This window comes from Eremomyces bilateralis (assembly GCF_010015585.1).
Source record: "Eremomyces bilateralis CBS 781.70 unplaced genomic scaffold P152scaffold_30, whole genome shotgun sequence".
In the NCBI taxonomy this organism is placed as follows: Eukaryota; Fungi; Ascomycota; class Dothideomycetes; order Eremomycetales; family Eremomycetaceae; genus Eremomyces; species Eremomyces bilateralis.
The window spans coordinates 17090-31878 of record NW_022985096.1 but is presented as its reverse complement, the minus strand read 5'-3'; the positions used below and the strand labels follow the sequence as shown (position 1 = coordinate 31878).

The 14789-nt window shown below is 56.4% G+C and overlaps 5 protein-coding genes across 5 annotated transcripts; 4 read left to right on the top strand and 1 right to left on the bottom strand.

The window, feature by feature from the left end:
- Positions 1 to 1435: 1435 nt before the first annotated feature.
- Positions 1436 to 4374, top strand: P152DRAFT_462061 (acetate--CoA ligase). The gene is made up of 7 exons (XM_033680262.1): positions 1436 to 1533; positions 1597 to 1615; positions 1786 to 2977; positions 3030 to 3290; positions 3349 to 3478; positions 3530 to 3801; positions 4016 to 4374. Exons 1-7 carry the CDS (start codon positions 1470 to 1472, stop codon positions 4073 to 4075), a joined length of 1998 nt encoding a protein of 665 aa, XP_033530459.1. The 5' UTR covers positions 1436 to 1469; the 3' UTR covers positions 4076 to 4374.
- Positions 4255 to 8627, top strand: P152DRAFT_468737 (uncharacterized protein; the record flags this gene model as incomplete). The annotated part of the gene is made up of 4 exons (XM_033680840.1): positions 4255 to 4330; positions 6180 to 7383; positions 7432 to 8200; positions 8268 to 8627. The coding sequence occupies 4 exons, from the start codon at positions 4255 to 4257 to the stop codon at positions 8625 to 8627; spliced, it is 2409 nt and encodes an 802-aa protein (XP_033530458.1).
- Positions 8628 to 9328: 701 nt separating this feature from the next.
- On the top strand, positions 9329 to 10660 carry P152DRAFT_496948 (Emopamil-binding protein; the record flags this gene model as incomplete). The annotated part of the gene is made up of 3 exons (XM_033682261.1): positions 9329 to 9878; positions 9977 to 10046; positions 10080 to 10660. 3 exons carry the CDS (start codon positions 9329 to 9331, stop codon positions 10255 to 10257), a joined length of 798 nt encoding a protein of 265 aa, XP_033530457.1. The 3' UTR covers positions 10258 to 10660.
- Positions 10437 to 12289, bottom strand: P152DRAFT_442944 (Zinc/iron permease). Its single transcript, XM_033677765.1, has 3 exons — positions 12047 to 12289; positions 10942 to 11997; positions 10437 to 10883 (listed from the first exon to the last, which is right to left on the bottom strand). The coding sequence occupies exons 1-3, from the start codon at positions 12097 to 12099 to the stop codon at positions 10640 to 10642; spliced, it is 1353 nt and encodes a 450-aa protein (XP_033530456.1). The 5' UTR covers positions 12100 to 12289; the 3' UTR covers positions 10437 to 10639.
- A 287-nt stretch (positions 12290 to 12576) lies between these two features.
- Positions 12577 to 14773, top strand: P152DRAFT_204876 (acyl-CoA N-acyltransferase). The gene is made up of 2 exons (XM_033674365.1): positions 12577 to 12934; positions 12985 to 14773. Exons 1-2 carry the CDS (start codon positions 12925 to 12927, stop codon positions 14532 to 14534), a joined length of 1560 nt encoding a protein of 519 aa, XP_033530455.1. The 5' UTR covers positions 12577 to 12924; the 3' UTR covers positions 14535 to 14773.
- The last annotated feature ends 16 nt before the right edge of the window (positions 14774 to 14789 follow it).

Here is a 14789-nt window from a genome sequence, read left to right as displayed (position 1 = left end):
ATCAAAGTCATGACTCGGGGATGTGCTGTTCCAGGGTTGGCTTTCTTTGCTCGAAGATCTCCGTTCGTCCGGCTCCTGATTTGGATATCTTCGATAGTTAAGCCTTCAAACCTAGTAGCCATTATATTGCTTCGCCAAACCCAAGTCTCATAATTATCATCCAAACTCTCGCTAACCTCCACGACTGAAGCCAGAATAGAGAAATTAAGCCTTTCCCGGAGGCTCGGTTAATATACCCCCAAAATCCAAATCTTCCCGCCCGTCCGAGCGAAGCCCCCATATGATTCGCCGCTGACCCGTTCCTGTCCCGATGTTAGGCTGAACTTGGCGGCATGGTGCATCCGGTGGCTGGGGGGTGACCTGCATGCCGCCGGAACTAAAGGCTGAGAGGGATCGAGGGTTAGGACCGGAGTCGAGGCTACCGGAGCGAAAGCTGGAGATGGGAGTCTGGAGAACCGAGAGTATCCGGGGAACCGGGGGTTGGAGGAGGAAAGTTGAGATCATCTACAGTGGGTAGGAAGAGGAAGGTCGATGAGATATCCCCGTAAGCAACACCATCTCAGAACCGATATCCAGAATGCAAAACGTCATCGCGAAACTGCCGCCCTCCATGGAGAAATATCGATGGCGATTCATGGTCTCGTGGTCGGCTACAAAATCGCCCGATCTTCGTATCGAAGAATTGGCCGACGTGATGCGCTTCTTCCCTTCACTCTCATTGGCAGATGCAAGAAATATTGAATGGGGGCCTCTACAGTCTACGACTAGGTATACAGAGTGTACAGACTACTGGATTCGCCTGTGCAACCCCAGATCCTCGATGATCGGCTGTCGAAATGCCTCAAAAGTCAGACGGAGGGGAGGGGCCATATTAGTTGGACAGGATGCGATGTGAGTAATTGAGGAGGATTAGTGCATCCATGTTCGGAGTTGGGAACACAATTGGCAGCCTCAGAGGCATGGCCTTCCGGATTCCTTGTTGTCCGGCGGTAGTAACCCGGAATTACCAGATCGATATCATCTATACATAAGAATAGGGGGTAATTGGGGTTATATTGTATCGTTTGTATGGGAAGCAAAGTGCGATGCTCCCCGCAACCCCCGCCGCCGTCATCGCATCGAAATTCGGGACTGGAGGCGTCGCTGGTCCCTTTGGTTCATTCATCTGTAATGAGAAATTGTCATTTGCCGGTTAGCAGCATATACATAATCCGCTGGTCCGCTCCTTCGTTCGACCTCGTCCTCCATTTCTTCCATCTCCTCCATTTCATACCGACCTCGCCATCTTTCTGTATTATACCCGATCGTAAATTGATTCGATTCACCGCACGTATCGAGCATTTATAGTGCGCGGCTCCTGACGGCACAGATCCCGACGGACTCCCCACCCTACGTTCCGTCGATCCGACGACAAGAAGAAATCGTGGAAATTTGGAAAGTCGTGAGAATACAGTAAATTCTGGCCCATCATGTCTGAAGGAGATGTCAAACCGCCAGTTGTGGGAGAAGCCCATGATGTAGACACTTTCCATGGTATGTTTCCGTCCCATCTCGAATTCTCAGTGAAACGAATTTCAGCTGATGCGAACCGCACAGTCCCCAAGGCATTTTTCGAGTAAGATTTCCTCCAGTGTCTTGTTTTCAAGGAATTCCTGGGAAAAGAATGAAATGCAGAAGATGCCCACCCTTCCACTGGATATCCGGATACACCGAGACTGGAGATCAGTATACGATCTCGCAAAATGATATCGATATTTCCTAGCATCTAAAACTAACCTTCCCCAGCAAACACCCCGGAAAACCCCATCTCGAATCCCTCGAACACTACCAAAAGCTCTACAAAGAATCCATCGACGAACCCCATGTCTTCTGGGCGCGCATGGCCCGGGAGCTCCTCTCCTGGGAACGCGACTTCCAAACCGTCTACTCCGGCAGCCTCGCGAACGGTGACAACGCCTGGTTCCTCGAAGGCCGCCTCAATGCCTCCTACAACTGCGTCGATCGCCACGCCTTCGCCACCCCGGACAAGCCCGCCATCATCTACGAGGCCGACGAACCTGAAGAGGGCCGCGTGCTCACCTACGCCGAGCTCCTCCGCGAGGTCAGCCGGCTCGCCTACATCCTGCGCCAGATGGGCGTGCGGAAGGGCGATACGGTGGCGATCTACCTGCCGATGATCCCCGAGGCGGCGATCGCGTTCCTGGCATGCGCGCGCATCGGCGCCGTGCACTCGGTCGTGTTCGCGGGGTTCTCGTCCGACTCGCTGCGGGACCGCATCGTGGATGCGCAGAGCAAGGTCGTCATCACGACGGATGAGGGGAAGCGCGGAGGGAAGGTCATTGGGACGAAGAAGATCGTGGACGAGGCGTTGAAGGGATGCCCGGATGTGAGCCATGTGCTGGTGTATCAGCGCACCGGGGCAGAGGTGCCGTGGACGAAGGGGCGGGATTGGTGGTGGCATGAGGAGAAGGATAAGTGGCCCAGCTATCTGCCGCCGGTGAGCATGAGCTCGGAAGATCCGCTGTTCTTGCTGTACACCTCGGGCTCGACGGGCAAGCCGAAGGGCATCATGCATACCACGGGTGGATACCTCCTCGGCGCTGCGATGACCGGCAAATACGTCTTCGACATCCACCCTAGCGACGTCTTCTTCTGCGGCGGCGACGTTGGCTGGATCACTGGCCACACCTACGTCGTGTACGCGCCGCTGCTGCTGGGCGTCGCTACCGTCGTCTTCGAGGGCACCCCCGCGTACCCCAACTTCTCCCGCTACTGGGACGTCATCGAGAAGCACGGCGTCACGCAGTTCTACGTCGCTCCCACCGCGCTGCGCCTCCTCAAGCGCGCCGGTGACCATCACGTGAAGCATCAGATGAAGACGCTGCGCGTGCTCGGGTCGGTCGGCGAGCCGATCGCGGCGGAGGTGTGGAAATGGTATTTCGAGATCGTTGGGAAGGAGGAGGCTCATGTCGTTGATGTACGTTCCCTCTCATGTTACCTCGCCTTAGACCACTGCTGACAATGCGCAGACTTACTGGCAAACCGAGACCGGCTCCCACGTCGTCACCCCCCTGGGCGGCATCACTCCGACCAAACCCGGCAGCGCGTCCCTCCCCTTCTTTGGCATCGAGCCCGCGATAATCGACCCCGTCTCCGGCGAGGAAATCCCCGGCAACGATGTCGAGGGCGTGTTGGCGTTCAAGAAGCCATGGCCGAGCATGGCGCGCACGGTGTGGGGCGCCCACAAGCGATACATGGACACCTACATGAGCGTGTACCCGGGATACTACGTAAGTCCACGTTTCCGATCGCTACGGGGAATCTCACTGATGTGTTTCGCGGATCTAGTTCACTGGCGACGGCGCAGGTCGCGATCATGAAGGCTACTACTGGATCCGCGGCCGTGTCGACGATGTCATCAACGTCTCCGGCCACCGCCTCTCCACCGCCGAAATCGAAGCCGCCCTCCTCGAGCACCGTACGTCTCCCCTCCCCCCCTTTCCACCCTACTAAAACTAACCCCTCGTAGACTCCGTCGCGGAATCCGCCGTCGTCGGCGTCGCGGACGAACTGACCGGCCAAGCGATCAACGCCTTCGTGGCACTCAAAGACGGCATCGAGACGGACGCGATCAAGAAGGAGCTGACGCTGCAGGTGCGGAAGAGCATCGGGCCGTTCGCGGCGCCGAAGGCGATTTTCGTGGTGCCGGACTTGCCGAAAACGAGGAGCGGGAAGATCATGCGGAGGATTTTGAGGAAGATTGTAGCCGGGGAGGAGGATCAATTGGGAGATACGAGTACGGTGAGTGGTTTTGGTTTTTGTTACTGATGGGATGAGAGGGGTTGATTTGCTGTGGAGAGCATATCGCTATCCATGTGATACGGACTTCGCTGGACGGCATTGCTTGCATTGCCTCCTTTCTCCATCCCCTCTCCTCCATCGCTTTTCCTTCCCATTTCAACCTGTTTTCGAGCTTTCCGTTTACAAGTACGATACTAACTGACGCGTCCTACAGCTGAGCGACCCTAGCGTCGTCGACAAGATCATCGAGACGGTGAAACAGAGCAAGAAATAAGCATCCCCCTTCGATCCGATGCGACATGGGGAGCTCGACTGGTTCGTATCAGTGGTGGTGATGGCGCTATGTCATTCCTCAAGCCATTGTCCGAGGAGATCGAGAGAGGAGCACGATGTGGTTGATTATGTGATATGATTACGGAGGACATATGGGTCGTTGCAGTATTGGATACGATGATGGGTTCTGTTCGAGAACGTACGGACCAGGAGATTTACTGCTGGATTTATTCGGTAGCGCGGGTAATTAGTTACAGTGCGAGATATCAATTCCATGCAGATTTCAATGTTCCGAGGGAGACGATGGTGTGATACGGAAGAGGAACACTCCTCCGGTCGGGGTATAATATACGATACTTACCTACCCACCGGACTACCAAGCGCAGTTCCACGCGGTTCTCCAACCCAGCTCGCCGAGCCCATGGTTCCACCATGTTTCCCTCGTTCTCCGTGCATACTTCCGGAAAAGTTCACCGTCGGCATTGCCCCTATGCCTGAGATCTCCGATCTTGGTATCCTGATCCGCCGACTTCCCCACGAACGAACATCATGACCGTCTTGGCAGACCGATGGAGCCAAGATATGCTAACTGCTAAGGGGTAGTGGTGACGTTTGATCTCGGAGTTGGATGGATGCAGGAAGCGGTGGTGGATGAAGATGCGGAGCGTCTGGAGTTGGGGTGGGCACGGGACACGCGGCCTGGAGGCTAACCGCATTGGGTAGTGAGATATGTCTTGCTCACGCCTCACACAGCACGCTGCGCCATGGGGGCGGAAATAATGTAGAGGGGGCAGATGATGAATTATGGTAATATGGTTACTTGGGGTTCGCTCGAATGGAAATAGGGCATAGAGACTTACTATGTAGAGTCTGGTAGAGGGGGAACAATGGGTACTAAAGACGGATATAACAGAGAAACGCCACCTACGGCATCCAGCGTGCCAGCTTCCTCTGCCTACTGGATGCTCCTTGAAGTATCACCAGTTTGCGGGTTTATGCGATAACTCTTCTATTATCTGTATCCGAAGTGGAAGTCCCTCTCTCCGCGCCATCAGCCAAGCAACCGGAAAGTCTAAATAGTAATCCGACGGTCAGAGACTTGAGGGAAGGCATCCCAAGTCCCATCCATACTCCCCTGTGTTACAGACTGACAGACCGCGTCTCAAAGTCTCACTGTCTCATACTCTCATGCCCCCAATCCTGTCCAATTTAACATGGGAGGCCTGGATCTTCTGTCGATCATTGGCTCACCCGACAGGAATAAACATTCCATCCTTCGGTTCGCACGGATTTTGCGACGCTAACTGCAGCACGCAGCCCGATTCGAGCATTACAACCAACGGTTGCTCAGCCTCGTCTCTCTGACGACGCTGGGGTTCTCGGCTTTGTAAGGAAGGAAGAGGCTCATACACTAATACCTTCACTCGTATTCGACACTCCATGGTGGGAATTCCATCGTTCTGGTCTCAGTCGTATCGTTGCTTGAAAGTCTGACCCATCTCCACCCTTCACTATTCCGTGTTCTGGTCGTTCCGTGAATGCAAGTCCCGTGCCTCCAACCGTAAACCGAGCACGCGAACACATAACACATCCATCACACGTTCTCGCATCACCACTCGTTTGTGTTGTGGACTCCTGCAGGAACCTGTGAATTGTGAATCGTTGCCCTCTTTCCGTTGTACGGGCAATCTGTCGAACCGCCGGGTTTGGCGGAAGAGACGCTCCCCCACAGCGCCGCGGTTTTCGCTGACATACGCCTTTGCCTCCTCCTAGTCTAAATAAGGAACAACACCTCTGATCTTAATCTTTACAACAAAACCACATCCTCATCCTTTATGGCACGGTGGCTGCGAAGTTTTGATCGTTCGAATTGATATTTGCTATTTGAATTTTCTCCTGTGTCGCATTTCTGCGCCGTCCTTCACTTCCGATCCTCTCGTTCGCCATCAGAGCAGAAGACCCTTCCTGGACCCTCACCGGACCCTCACTCATCCTCCGAAACCCTTCCTCCTCCTCCCATAGTCCCGGTGGCCACGGGAGAGAAATCCCCTAACCACCTCCCATAATGCTCTTTTTTAGAGCCTCGCTGCTGGCGCCGTTAATAGCCCTCGTCAGCGGCAGCTCCGTCACCCGCAACCCCCTCACCCACCTCGGCGTCGTTACTAATCCCACCATCCACACCCCAAGCCATCGTGTCAACGCTCTCTCCTCCTTCGACCTCTCCTTCGACCTGCACGGCCAGCGCATCCGCCTCGCCCTCGAACCGAACTATGACATCCTCCCCGAAGGCGCCACCATCGAGTATCTCGGCGTCGACGGCGAGGTGCTGCGTCGGGAGCCGATCGAGCGGCAAGACCACAAAGTGTTCAAGGGGTCAACGTGGGTGGACGGCACGAGAGCAGGGCATGCGCGGATCGTAGTGTTTCGGGACGGGATATACCCACTATTTCAAGGGAGTTTCGACGTCGGGAGTAATCATCACCATGTACAGTTGGACTCGCACTACATGTCGACGAAGCACGAGTTCGATCCGCAGTTGGACGCGAGGGACGACGAGTATATGGTGTGTTTCCGCGACTCGGACATCGCCACCGAGCAAATGCACACCGAGCTGCGGCGGAGCGTCGAGCCGAGCAAGGCCTGCTTGTCGGATGGGCTGGAGTTTAATACGCAGCCGGACCATCCGGTGTACCGGGCGATGCTGAAGCGCGACGATAATTTCTGGGGGACCCCGATCGAGAGTTTGTTCGGAAAGCGGCAGATTGACAGTCGACCGGGAGGTGGCAACGCGGGCGGCATCAACCTAGCATCGTCCGTCGGTCAGACGGCCGGCTGTCCGACGACCCGGAAGGTCGCGCTCGTCGGCGTCGCCACTGATTGCGAGTACAGCAAGGCGTTCAACTCGACCGAGTCTGCCCGCCTAAACGTCATCCAGCAGATGAATTCCGCCTCGGACCTGTACGAGCGAACTTTCAACATCTCGCTCGGCCTGGCCAATCTGACCGTCAGCGAACAGACCTGTCCCGGCACGCCGCCGCCGACGCAGCCGTACAACATCCCATGCGGCGGCGCCGACATCCAGGAACGATTGAACATCTTCTCGGGCTGGCGAGGCGAGCGAAAGGATCAAAACTCGCATTGGATGTTGCTCACGAACTGCCCGACAGGGACGGCGGTCGGCCTTGCGTGGCTGGGACAGGCATGTGTAAACGAGGCGCTCGAAAATAATTCCACGCGGAACGGCCAAATGGAGATCACCAGCGGTGCGAACGTGGTCGCCAAAACCTCCACCGAGTGGCAGGTCATTGCGTAAGTTCGCTCCATCCCCCTTGAAATCCTCACCCTAACCATCGATAGCCACGAAACCGGCCACACCTTCGGCGCGGTGCACGACTGCACCTCCGAATCCTGCAATGACGGCGTCTCCCTCTCCTCCCAACAATGCTGCCCCCTCTCTTCCTCCACCTGCAACGCCGGTGAGCAATTCATCATGAACCCCTCTACGGCCCGCGGCATCACTGCCTTCTCTGCCTGCTCCATCGGCAACATCTGCACCGCCTTCCGCCGCAACTCCGTCCGCACCTCCTGCTTCACCGACAACCGCGGTGTCACCACCATCTCCGGGCAGCAATGCGGCAACGGCATCGTCGAGCCCGGCGAGGACTGTGACTGCGGCGGCGCCGACGACTGCGGTGACAACACCTGCTGTGATGCCGCCACCTGCAAGTTCACCGCCGGCTCCCAGTGTGACGACAGCAACGAGGACTGCTGCGATTCTTGCAAGTACGCTCCCAGCACCCGAGTCTGCCGCGCCAGTACCGGCGAGTGCGATCCGCAGGAGACGTGCGCGGGGAACAGCGCGACGTGCCCGAAGGACGATCGGGCGCCCGATGGGCAGGGGTGCGGGGACGGGTTGAAGTGCTCGAGTGGGCAGTGCACGAGTCGCGACCTGCAGTGCAAGACAGTGATGGGGAGCTATACGCGGAACAACGACACGTACAGCTGCGATCATACGACGTGTCAGCTGAGCTGTCAGAGTCCAGAGTTCGGGCCGGGGAGGTGTTATGGGTTGAATCAGAATTTCCTGGACGGGACGGAGTGTGGTGGTGGAGGGAAATGTCAGAACGTAAGTCCACTCTTCCTCATCCTCCCGCCTCTTTCCTCGTAACATAACCGCTAACTCCATCCAATAGGGCCGCTGCACTGGCTCCTCCTTCGCCAAAGAAGTCGGCAGCTGGATCGAAACCCACAAACCCATCGTCATCGGCGTCAGCTGCGGCGTCGGCGGCCTCCTCCTCCTCGCCCTCCTCTCCTGCCTCTGGAGCTGTATCCGTCGCCGCCGTGGCCGATCTGCTCGACGCGCGCCCACCTGGCCGCCCGTGCCTCCGAACCAGATCCCAGGCATGCACCAGGGGACGCAGTGGAGTCCCTCGAGAGGGCCCGGGGGGCCGCCGATGGGAGGGCCAGGGCAGCCGCCGGTGCCGGAGCAGGGAGGATGGTATCCGCCGCCGGCGCCGGTGTTTGCGAGGGGGCAAAGCGTGCGGTATGCATAGGAGGAAAAAAGGAGTAATGATTCATGCCCGGTTCGGGTTCCTTTCCCTACGAAACGACGCATACGGTCAGTGGGTTATCACGGTCTTCTCGGGCGAGATCGGGCTCGGGATTGAGCGGAGTTCTTTGTTATGGACATTTTATGGTTGCATTGGAATGGCGTTTGGGATTGGGGCCTGGGTTGGTGTTTGGGTATCTTAGCATAGAGGTGGTGATTCGGGCATGGGCGCGCAGAGAGGACGAGGTTTGGGTGAGACGACTGTGATACCCTTCGCACTCGCATTGTTTAGCTAGTGCGTGTTCGAGAAGTCTTATCCTGATTGATAGACTGGTCAGGGATTTGAAGGCCCTCAATGGCTGAGGGTCGTACAGTGGCCGGTTCTAGATATTATGTATACGGAGATGAGAGATCAATGTCAGCGGATTTTGCTAGACAGTCGTATTGGTTATTTGGAAGTGTTATCTGTATCCGTAATGCTGTGGCGTATTCGGAGTCGAGCGAATCAGCGTCATCAACTGTCAGACGCCTGGGTGGGTTCCCCAGCGGTTCCGTCCCCGGATTCCAGGGGTTGGATAGAAACAGGGGTTGCCCAATCTGATATCAACGACAAAAGCCCATCAAAATTCGAACCCCCAAATCCATCCTCCTCTATCATTATCCCCTCTCCCCTTACCTCCTCCTCCGCATCCCCCCCATCCCACCATGGCCCTCTTCCACATCGGGGATTTCCCCATCGACCCCATCACCCTCTACTCCATCACCACCTTCACCACCCTCCTCCTCGTCTCCTTCCTCGCCCTCCACCTTCTCCTCCCCCGCACCGCCTCCCTCGCTCCCCGTCTCCTCTTCTTCTGGCACACCTTCGACTCCCTTGTCCACTTCATCCTCGAAGGCTCCTTCCTCGCCCACACCTTCCTCTCCTCCACTCCCATCCTCCCCGCCCCCCGCGATCCCAGCGCCGCCATTCACCCGCTCACCCCCCCCGGCGTCTTCTGGCTTAACGACCCCGCACGCCTCTACGGCGTGAAGTTCGGGGAGGGCTGGTTGGCGGGGATGTGGCGCGACTACGCGCGCGCGGATCGCCGATGGGAGGGCGCGGATTTGACGGTGGTGAGCTTGGAGGTGTTGACGGTGGTGGTGGGGGCCCCGTTGGCGGCGGGGATCGCGTGGGCGATTTGGCAGGCGGGGGGGCGGGTGCAGAGGAAGACAGCATTTTGGATCACGGTGTTGGCGACGGGGGAGATTTATGGGTGTAGGTTATTTTTTTTACGATTTTCTGCTAGTTTGGGGCGGGTGTCTGGTATATTAGGCATTCAGGAGACATGCTAACGCTTTTTTCGCTTGCTTTAGCTTGGATGACATTCGCGCCGGAGTGGTTTACCGGATCGCCGAATCTGGATATATCGAATCCCATCTTTCTGTAAGTTTGACGTATTTTACATCCCCCTTTTAGGGGCGATGCATCTCGCCGACTTGATCGAAACGACGTCCCTACTGACCGGCGGCATAGGTGGTGCTATCTAGTGTCCATGAACTTCGTCTGGATCGTCTTTGCCGTCTACGGGATGTATATTAGCTATGGGGTGTTGACGGAGGAGCCGACGACGAAGGCGGGGAAGAAGACACAGTGAGGTTGTTGCTGGATGGGTTGGGTGGGTTGATTGGTGTGGGAACCTGTGGTGTAATGGCATGTATTCTTGTGATATCTGGAAGCGGTTGTTGCTTGGAGTATTGTGCTGGGAGGAAATATAGGTCGCGGATCTTTTCATCCTGTATTTGTCTCATAGTCTCGGATGCCTCCCAAATCCATAATAAGCGAAAGATTCAATTGTTATCTGTGTATCAATATTCTGTTATAGTTGACCAATATCCCATGACCGTTCCATCCACTAGGCCTTCATCCAAATGTCAGTTTTGTAGCCATACCATATAGCCAAATACATGTAGTTTTTCCCTCAGGCGCCAATCCCCTATATAATACAATATTAATTAGTCTCGCAGGAGATAATCCGGTCAATGTCCGTGGCCACCCTCGCCCGCCAGGGCGATCAATGGCAGAAACATGCCCAAGAGCGTGCATCCGATCTCGGTACGCGTCAAGTTCGACCCGGACGACTTGGAGTATCCGTCGTACGCATGGCCATTCCCCATGCCGTCGCCGTTCGCCGACGAATACGGATTGGACAGATCCAACTCATGGGGTTCAACGGCGCCAAGCCCATTGGTCGCTTCGGAGAGGGAGTGCGTCGCAACATATCTGCTTGCGTTAGCATCATTTCGGGATGTACTTCGGAGGTAGGAACAGCAACACTTACAAGAACGTCCCGCCGCTGAAAATCAGCACGCACCCCGTCCACCACTGTCCGTTACTCTCCCCTCCCGCAGCCGTCCCCCACGACCCAAACGTCGAGATCGCACACCAGGCCAACAACGCGCCCATCGGCGCCGCAAGACTGAACACCAGCAGATGGCTCCGCGCAGTGCGCTTGCTCGCCCCGCGCTTCAGCAGCAGCGCGACGAGGCCGAACGCAGCGGGCGCTTTGTGGATCAGGATGGCGAGGAAGATCATGACGGTCAGCGAGTGGTGGGCGGCGTCGGAACCGGGCTTTGTGGGTTGGGAGGAAGAGGCGGAGGCGGCGCCGAGGGCGACGCCGTCGGCGAGGGCATGGATGAGGAGGCCGAAGGTGGTGGTTTGTGGACTGTGGGATTGGGGTGAGACGGGGAGGAAGGGGGTGGAGGGCGCGGTGGGGGAAGGGGGATGGAGGCCTTGGCTGAGGTCGGAGAGGGAGATGTGCATCGGGGCGCGGGGGCGGGAGGCACCGAGTTTGGGGAGGGCGTCGATGAGGTACATGAGGGAGAAGCCGAGGATAAGGGAGATGGAGATCCAGGTGTGGGGGGAGGAGGTGTCGGTCTTGGGGATCGAGTCGTAGACTTCGTGGGGGTCGGACGACTTCATCTCTTCGTCTTTGCTGGTGGTGCTGTCGAGATCTTTGCCTTTACTCTCGGTCTTCCCGCGCTCTCGCCAGTCACGCTTGCCGATGGATCGGATGTATTCGTCGGTGCTCCTCACATCGGGTTTTAAATGCTTCGGGCCCCTGAACCCTTCCGGTTCGTCTCGGTCCGCATCCAGCCCGATGTTATCGAAGGTGTGGAGTGAAAGCGCTCCCTGACCTCCACGTGTTGCACCCTCGCCTGGTTGGACGCTAGACTTTCGTGTATTGGCACTTGCTGAATATAATGTCTCGATTCCCTCGGGGATGATCACAATGAGTGCCGTGCCAACGAGGATGCCCGTTCCCAGGGCCGAGATTAGACGTAGCTGCCGTTTCGTAAGAGAGAAAGAGAGCGGGAGCAATCCTGCGAGAAATGACCTGCATCGAATAAGCGTGTGACATGATATCCATCGGTCGAAGTATATACGCAGCTCCCATTGCTCCGCTAAGGGAGAGAAGGAGGAATAGTCCGTCCCACATGTTGCCTGTGTATCTATAGGTAACTGTATCTGGTCCAGGGGAAGGGGGAGTGGAAGGGTCCAATGGATTAACGAAAGTTTAGAATGGAGATTTCAAGGCTCAAACATCCCCCAAACGACAGCTAGAGCAAACTTCACCTTGATCATAGCAAGAATTGACGAGGTGTCGATAGTTAGGGGAATGTATCTCCTTCAGCTACAGTAGGGATGAATCGACGGTTTCCATTCAGCTTCGTCATCACAGCACGTGACTAAGTACAAAAATGCCAAGCTTTACATCAGCCAATCAGCAATGTTGACCTAGCCAGCCCCTTCACTGCCACACTTACGCCACAACATCACTACATGGCGCATCTTATGGAAAACTTCGGAAGCACTGCGGCACTGCTTCGGACCAACTTCGGCCCATCATGTCTCCTCGTCCTCATCATCGCCCTTCACGTGACCGCTTCCAAAGGTTCCCTGTCTCCCTCCTATCGAAGCATCTTCAGCAATTGGAACTGGAGCTCTTGGGTTTGCCGCCGCTCCGGCTTCTGCCCTTTCTGGAGCTTGCGTTTCTCGAATCGCTTGTCGTCCAAGAGCCTGTTGACCCCCAATATCTACTCCTCCCGCCGATCAAGCGGGAACAGGTTAGGCTGTTTTTGGACACTCTCCCAAATCCTCCGTTCCAGGATCCAAACAGTGAGTTGGACATAGCACATTATCCTGATATCACACTCTACTCACACACCAACCCACTTCACCTCCGTCTTCATCACTTGCTTGAACACTATCTAATGTCACCATAGTCATTCCTTCTGGACCCTCCCAGAGTCCACCTACCATCATGGCTGAATGTGAGTGAGCCCTTCATGTTATTGCGTGCATCGCTGACCATATTTGTTAGGGCTCTCCGAAGCCAACAGTGTGGTTCACCTCGCTCTCGCTCAGGACAATCCCCAAGGAAAGCTCACCACAATCTCCGGTCCTTTCCCCCCATCGATGACCTATGCAATCTTCGGCGAAGAAGAGCAGATCTTCGGGTACAAGGACCTCCGCATCACCGTGAACTTTCGTGCACATGATATGCGCCCGGTCATCGACATTGGATACTCCGCTCAATTCACCCCGATTGGTGATGTCAAGCCGGTGGATTTGAAAGCCGCCCTGGCCAACTTCTTCCCTGCTTCGGCGTTGGACAAAGCCGCCGACCAGGAAATCGAGACTGCCCATACTGAAGCCCAATGGACTCCTCCCGGCGATATGGTCGCAGAATATCAACAAGACGGCCGAAAGTTCCAGATTTGGCGCGCAAGTTTTCTGGAACACCCCGAGGCGAAGCGCATCTTCCATAACATGCAAGTTCTTGTGCATCTCTTCATTGAAGGTGGGACGACCGACCTGTTGGATGAGCCCGACGACAGCCTTGGGCGATGGAAGATCTACTTCCTCTACGAAGTTCGACCCTCCCCCAAGTTTCGCATTCCCTACATTTTCAATGGCTTCTGTACCACCCACCAATTCTGGACCTTCCCTCATAAAGAGGCGCTGATCGCGCTTGGGATCCCGGGCTCAATTCCTGTCCCTGGAACGTCCGCACCGCCGGAGTCCATCGCGGCACCATTCCGCCCACCCATCGACGAGACCACCGGCTTCTACAAGCAATCCAGCGGTCTCGACAGCCCCTCCCGCCTCCGCATCTCCCAACTGATAATCCTTCCGCCTTTCCAACGCAAGGGACACGGCCACCGTCTCTACTCGACCATCTTCGCGGAGATGCACGCAAGCAAGTGGACGTACGAACTCGCCGTCGAGGACCCCAGCGAGGAGTTCGATTGGCTCCGCGATCTCCACGACTACGCATTCCTCCTCCAATACCCCGAATTCGCCGCCCTCTCCCTCCCGACGACCATCCCCGCCGCGAAATTCAAGCCTGAAGCCCCCATTCCCCTGAACGACATCGTCCCGCAAGACGTCCTCAAGAACCTTCGATTGAAGAGCCGGATCGCCAAGCGACAATTCCACCGCATCGTGGAGATGCATTTGCTGGCGCAGATCCCCAGCCTCAACCGCTCGCGGATCCGCATCTCTAAAAAAGCGCAGACTGTGAATCCTGACGATCGGAAGTATTTCTACTGGTGCACGTATCTCAAAGACCGCCTCTACAAGCGCAACTCCGACGTCCTCATCCAGCTATCGGACGAGGAGCGCACGAGAAGCCTGCAAGCGGTGGTGGACGCGGTGCAGGGGGAGTATGAGGAGCGGTTCGAAGTGATGAGAAAGAGAGGGATCGCCGTGGGGAGCACCACGGCTCAACCGGCTAAGGGAGGCGCGGCAACCGAGCCGACTCCGAGGAAATCCATGAAACGACCGGTCGTCGACGATGACGAAGAGTCGGACGATGAGGCAGGTGCTGGTGCGGACAGGCCGCGCGGGAAGACACCTAGGATTGATTGAGACCGAGATGCTGACGGTCTTTCAGGATTATTTGGACTAACTTGACAGTTTACCGGGCATAGCTGGGTATTGTCGATACGGTGGATAAAAACGGGCAACCGGAGGCGTTCATGGAGCCGCGAACATTTTCCTGGGCTTCAGGGTTACGGGCGAATAGAGACAAGGACCCCAGAGGCACTCATAGAGTGAGCCTGATGGTTGGGTTCAGACGCTACTATGGATAGAGAAGCGTTATCAGGCTTTCGAGGCGAACTC

What these genes read in the sequence shown, in the direction of transcription:
- P152DRAFT_462061 (XM_033680262.1), top strand. Translation starts at nt 1,470, where the DNA reads ATGTCTGAAGGAGATGTCAAACCGCCAGTTGTGGGAGAAGCCCATGAT. An exon ending in AGCCGCCCTCCTCGAGCACC is followed by an intron (nt 3,479 to 3,529) that starts GTACGTCTCCCC and finishes AACCCCTCGTAG; the next exon opens with ACTCCGTCGCGGAATCCGCC. An exon ending in AATTGGGAGATACGAGTACG is followed by an intron (nt 3,802 to 4,015) that starts GTGAGTGGTTTT and finishes CGCGTCCTACAG; the next exon opens with CTGAGCGACCCTAGCGTCGT.
- P152DRAFT_442944 (XM_033677765.1), bottom strand. Translation starts at nt 12,099, where the DNA reads ATGTGGGACGGACTATTCCTCCTTCTCTCCCTTAGCGGAGCAATGGGA. An exon ending in AGCGGAGCAATGGGAGCTGC is followed by an intron (nt 11,998 to 12,046) that starts GTATATACTTCG and finishes TATTCGATGCAG; the next exon opens with GTCATTTCTCGCAGGATTGC. An exon ending in TTCAGCGGCGGGACGTTCTT is followed by an intron (nt 10,884 to 10,941) that starts GTAAGTGTTGCT and finishes TAACGCAAGCAG; the next exon opens with ATATGTTGCGACGCACTCCC.